The sequence below is a fragment of the Mirounga angustirostris genome, unplaced genomic scaffold (genome assembly GCF_029215605.1).
Source record: "Mirounga angustirostris isolate CCGP_5_RB_7025 unplaced genomic scaffold, mMirAng1.0.hap1 SCAF_9, whole genome shotgun sequence".
NCBI lineage: Eukaryota > Metazoa > Chordata > Mammalia > Carnivora > Phocidae > Mirounga > Mirounga angustirostris.
In genome coordinates, this window is record NW_026991717.1 from 96729157 (window position 1) to 96735506 (window position 6350).

The window sequence follows — 6350 nt, forward strand, 5'->3', positions numbered from 1 at the left end:
AGAAGTGGCTTTGACTTATTCTTTCTCAGCCTTTATATATCACATTTCTATTTATTGTATACCTAAAATATTTTTTAGGAAAGGAACACTATGTATGCACAATTTAAAACATAAATGTGTTCTCTTTACATTAGAGATGTATTTTTTCTTTTCCCTTTCTTTTTCTTTCTTTTCCTTCCTTCCCTCCCTCCCTCCTTCCTTCCTTCCCCACATCTTCCCACTATTTATAAGCTCTGGTGACTAAAATAACATGTGCTACCCTCTCCACTACACCTCCCTTCATGCAACAATTTCAGTATTTTTATCTTAACTCTAAAAACCCGTTAGGGCGCCTGGGTGGCTCAGTTGATTAAGCATCCGACTCTTGGTTTGGGCTCAGGTCAAGAGCTTTAGAATCTGCTTAGGATTCTCTCTTTCTCCCTCTGGCCCTCCGCTCCCCCCTCCAGCACACACACTCTCTCTGAAAAACAGAAAACAAAACCAAAAAACCCATTAGGGAAAAAAAGAAATTAAACTTCAAGGGCCAGTATTTCTATATACTGCATTTCCTCTTTTTAACGTTCTGAATTAGGATGCTAATCTAATAATTATTGTACATATCTACTAATATGATAGGTTTTCCCCCTGAAAATCATGTTATATAAATTACATCCAAAATTGATGGAATTTCAAGAGTCAAGGGAAATACAGTATAAGGAATGGTTCACAACATAAGTAAAGGGTAACTAGAATGAGAGTATGCTTTATATAGTTAAATATCAAATAACAAAAGTGAAAGATATGGGTAACTGAGATTTCCCTTGTAACTTTTGAAAAAACTGAAAATGTAGTCCAAGAACATTGAATATTCTCCCATTTAGTCTATTGAAGGAAATACTGTGAAAGGGCTCCATTCAAACAAAATCAGTGAAACTGCCAAAGAACATGTTTTTCCTAATTTTACTTTCGAGTTTTATAACATTGCTATTAAGTTAAACCTCATTGGCCAAAAAGACTCCAGTGGAGTTAGAATAAATTTCCCAGAGGAACTTGTATATATACAAGTAGTTTATTTGATTTGGGGTTCATTCTGTGAATCATGCCTTTTCATCTTGAGGAACTTGGATTAAGTCTTGGATATTCTTTCCCAGGTCAAAAAAAAAAAATTAAGAATGGCTTTACATAAGTCATCTATAAAATACTGGTCCCACTTACACTCATGCGTGATATGGAGTGTGCAAAGATGTGGACTGACAAAACATATATGTAAATTCCTTTTGATTATTGTGTTCTAACAAATTCAGCTAGCTAAGTGGAAGATTGTGATACAGTTGCTAATTTTACTCTGCATTGCATAAACAGCACTTCTCTATTGACACAGATTTGTGGTGGTGACAAACCATTTCTGGCACCTAATGATCTACAGGCCAAACATCTGGCGCTTAAGGAAGAATCTGTGAAGCTATTCCGAGGGGTGAAGAAGATGGGTGGGGAGGAATTTAGCCGGCGTTACCTGCAACAGTTGGAGAGTGAAATAGATGAACTTTACATCCAGTATATCAAGCACAATGATAGCAAAAATATCTTCCATGCAGCTCGTACCCCAGCCACACTGTTTGTTGTCATCTTTATCACTTACGTGATTGCTGGTGTGACTGGATTCATTGGTTTGGACATTATAGCTAGCCTATGCAATATGATAATGGGACTGACTCTTATCACCTTGTGCACCTGGGCATACATCCGCTACTCTGGGGAATACCGAGAGCTGGGAGCTGTAATAGACCAGGTGGCTGCAGCCTTGTGGGACCAGGTAAGAATACTTTTAATCCTCTTCAGCTAATTGTAGCACACTATGTATCAGACACAATGTTAGGTGTTAGAACTAAACAGGTGAACCTGACTCGGGCCCTAGTCTTCAAGAGCTTTAGAATCTGTCAAGATGGCCAGACACAAACAACTAACTGTAATACAATATGTGAAGTCCTATGTAACTGGTTTCCAGTTAACATTTCAGTGTCTTCAAATATCCGTGGATTAGGCAGTTTTGTTTTTTTACTTTTATTTATCCTAAAAGTTAAAGCTGTTAAAAAGAAGTGTGAGAAAGCACAGCTGAGTTTTTATTGAGCGGATTGTGACTTGTTTATGTGTGAAGATTATTTCGTACTTACAACCTAACATTTGATTCGCGTTGGCTGTGTATGTGAACCACTATCCTAAGTTGTTGTATCACTATCTCTTTTAGTATAAACTCCTAAAAAGCAAAAGAAAGATCTGATTACTTCAGATTGTCTCTATCTGAACTAGGCATTTGTACCGGGCCACAGCATGAGTCCAGGTCAGCCTCTGGATCAGCTGCTCATGGGTCAGTTGTCCTTTATGTTTCAATTAACCATAGCCTAGAGTCAGGGTCACTGTGGTCCACTGTTCAAATAATTGATGATGGGTGGGTAGGGAAGACAATTATAAACACACCTAGAACGATCATGAACTCACTCTGTCATTCTGGAAGTGTCTTCAGTTACCTCATGAAAATTTAGGGGCATTTAGTGAGGCTAAAATTGAGATTCTTCATAAACTTTTAGAGTTAAGACTTTTGAACTTATGTTCTGCAGGTAGCATGTAATAGCTACAATTCTCCCAGCATTTATACTTACATATACTCTTTAAAATGGAATTTTAACTAATGAATTTACCATGTGCCTTTAAAGAATCTAGTTAAGATAAACTAATGGTAGTACTGTGGGTAAAAAATGAATTAAAAACTGAATCCTCTGGGCCACTGTCTCAAACACCTCCTCAACCTTAGAAGACTAAAGAGGGGCTATTTGAGGTAAATCCCAAAGCCTTCCTAGAATATGATGCTGAAGCCTCTGGGGAATATACAATTGGGTTCTTCGAAAGATTCAGATAAAACGTGTAATCTGAACTGAAAAAACCTGTAGGAGTATTTGTTCTTAAATGCTCAGAAATACTATAAACGAAGTTGAATTATCATAATGCTATTAATGAAGCAGGATATATACTTTTCTTTTTTCCCTTTTAAACTGCCTTTGCCACAGGGAAGTACAAATGAGGTAAGTTAAAATTTTTAATTGAGAGCTATATATTTATAAAAATTATGGTATTTTATAAACCAACTAGGCATTCATGGATTAAAGTCTTTGGTGATGGACTGAGCACTGGGTGTTATATACAACGGATGAATCACTAAACTCTACCTCTGAAACTACGAATACACTGTATGTCAATTGAATTTAAATTTAAAAAAATCTTTGGTGACACCTGCTCCTGTGTTCTTCTAAGATTCACAATTTTAACTGTGAATTTTTAACATGGTTTTAAAATACTGTATTTATTCCAGACATTTTATGTGATTTGATCTGCATATGAAACATAAGAGTTGATTATCAAGAGTATCCTGTTTTATTTCCTGAATGTGTAAAAAATTCTAAAATTCTTAAGTTCCAACATTGTGCATTTTGCTCTACTGCATAGTGAAATAAAAAGTTATGCATCTTGAGGAAACCTAACAACTAGAGAGTATTGAAATGGAGCTACAACCTTTAGATGTTTTTTAACGCGGGCTTTTGAGTGACAGTTACCTTTACCACTCTGAGCAGGTTCCAGGCCAGTATAAAGTGTAACTTTCTTAGCATTCCTCAGACCGACCTGTAAATTGGTGTTCATTTCTCCTATTGCACATGGGCAAAACTCTGAGGTAAGAACCGGGGCTTGCAGGAAAGAATCCTTTGTTACATAAGAAAAATTATCTCTGTAGAGTTATTCTGGTCATTATCTTCAGGAAGCAAAACTGATCTGGAACAACCACTGAGATAGCACATCATTCTTTCCTCAGTTTCTGCTGTTACATATAACTGGAGTGTGTCCTAGTCTAATCAATACCAATGATACATTTAATACAAGCAATAGAGAAGTATTTTATGTAAAATTCAGTAAAACAAATTCATTAAAAAAGTAAATTTCTAAGTTGAACGTTAGGATTATGATAGATCTAGGACAATACCAATTTACACCAATGTGCATTCACAGAACTGATGGCATTATTTAGACTTAAGAAAACAGCTATCGAGACTTCAAAAAGATAAAAATTAATGGAATTTCCTGGGCATTGGTTACTATTTAAAGGATATTAAGCTTTTAAAAATATTCAGACTCTTCACAGACTCCAGAATTACATCAGAAAAGTTGGTTTTAACTGAGGGTTCAATATATGAAAATCAGAAGAGGGAATGAACCTTAGACATTTACTGAGGGGGGAAAAAGGACAAAAATATTCATGGACACTTATGTAAAGCAGTATGTAAAAATTGCTATGATTCAAACACTGTAGACACAAAGAACAACCAGAGCTTTATGAGAAAAGGCTTTCTGAGGTAATGCTTCTGAAAAATGTTTCATAAGATATAAATCAAATAATGGAAACAAGGGAGGGAAGAGAATGTTTAAATGAAGGATCCCAGTGTGGCAAGGGGAGGGGCAACATATGTACTTACTGGCATGACCACATCCAGAAATAATGGGGAAAAAAATGGTTCCATTCTGAAAAACCTGTAAGGAAGCCCGGACAGCAAGTGGCCTAGCTGCGTATAATAAAACAGCTATTGGCAGTCAGAAGTTATGAGATCCTATAATTCCTCCAAAACTGGTAATATTCACGATATGAGTTCTCAGCACACCCCTGGGGCACAGTGTTTAGGAAGCCCTGCTCCAAAAGGTGTGCAAAGTCCAAGGAAATGCAGTCTGAGAATAAACCATTTACCACCACAAAGATCAATCCACAAAAGCAAAAACATACAGTGGACAAGCTAAAGTATTTTTGAGTTCTAAGATTATTAGTTATTAATTTATATCTTAGACTAATGACATAAAGATTCCACATTTAGCATGCTAATTATATAGTACATAAACTAATTACACTAAAAAGGAAGAATTTTACATCTGTGATTATAATCTTGATTCTTGTCTTTCTAGGCTTTATACAAGCTTTACAGTGCAGCAGCAACCCACAGACATCTGTATCATCAAGCTTTTCCTGCGCCAAAGTCAGAATCTACTGAACAATCAGAAAAGAAGAAAATTTAATCCAAATTTTTAGAAGTACAGGTGCATGACCAATTAATTGTCAGTTAAATATTCAGTTTTATGTCTCCATGCAAACATTCAAAGTGCTTCTGTGAGGACAAAGTAAAATACCAAGCTCCTCTGAAAATTTCAAAATGGTTTAGTTCTTTTACTTCAGTGTTTAATAAGCAGATGTATGTATGCATGGTTATATCATTTTTGTTAACATGTACAGTTTCTTAGTTTTGTCTTCAAATATGCTGTTATAATTTAAAGTGTTTGTCTATTTATGATGACAGTACACATGTTCTGCTTGAATTTACTAAATTCTACTACTGGGTTATAATTAAACCATGTAGTAATATTACTCCTTGTTTGGATATGCTCATTTAATTTCTACAGAATTTTTAAATTATTTCACATAGTCATCCATTTAAGCATAGCATAACAACTCAACAGGCTTGATTCAATCTGTATCATCTTATATATACCATGAGCTTTTATTTTTAAAGACACTTGAGAGCTTTTCAGTTGCTTTATCAAAAACTAAATACTGCTTCTTTTATATTATGATTTAATATAGAATATAAACTTCTTGATCAAAAATGCACAAAAAATCACTTTGTATATGTACTTGAGTTTCACTGCATTGTATATTTTTTCATTTGGTACACAAAGAAATGTATTCTTCATAGGTTTATTCTTTTAACATGTGACCTATTATTAAAGTTTACTCTGGTTCCTAATATTAAAAACAAATACTGAATTTGGAAATGTTTGGGAGGTACTGATACAGAATGATAAAGGTTTATCTCTCTTTTTAAAATTAAAAATGCATTTTCTTCAGTGCTGACAACCATTACAAATCTGAGTTTCCACTTTAAGAAATGTATGCTAATCCCTTTTTTAGGTACCTTTCAGTTCTTTTAAATCAGTGATTCTATAATCTGGGAGCTCTAAAATAGTAATTTCTAACTTCCTTAGAAATGGCTTAGCCATGTTTAAATTAAACAGTAATACAAAATAATGAGTAACAGGAAAGAATGATTAAGATAGAAGACTATATGAGAGTTCCTAAGACATATAAGCCTACATCTTAGAAAAGTTTGATTACATGTTCTGAAAAATAACTTTGCCAATTAATAAAATTCTACCAGCTTATTTTCATTTTTTCAATATCCCTTTCATTATATACTGCTTCCTTTGCTTTTTGGACCTTCTGAATGGAAAAATCAAATATTTATAACACTATGTAAAAAACATGGATTCAAACATGACACATTTAG

The 6350-nt window shown here is 34.4% G+C and overlaps 1 protein-coding gene across 2 annotated transcripts in view; it reads left to right on the forward strand.

Moving 5' to 3' along the window:
• The window catches only part of ATL1 (atlastin GTPase 1), an 82049-nt gene extending 75807 nt beyond the window's left edge, over window positions 1–6242 (forward strand). The window contains exons 13-15 of one of the 2 annotated variants that reach the window (XM_054513701.2): window positions 1361–1792; window positions 3042–3056; window positions 4975–6242. In XM_054513701.2, coding sequence (XP_054369676.2) covers window positions 1361–1792; window positions 3042–3056; window positions 4975–5085 — 558 coding nt within the window. In that variant the 3' untranslated portion in view covers window positions 5086–6242. The remainder of the gene's footprint in view (window positions 1–1360; window positions 1793–3041; window positions 3057–4974) is intronic. The other variant, XM_045900823.3, reaches the window with a different exon arrangement.
• The last annotated feature ends 108 nt before the right edge of the window (window positions 6243–6350 follow it).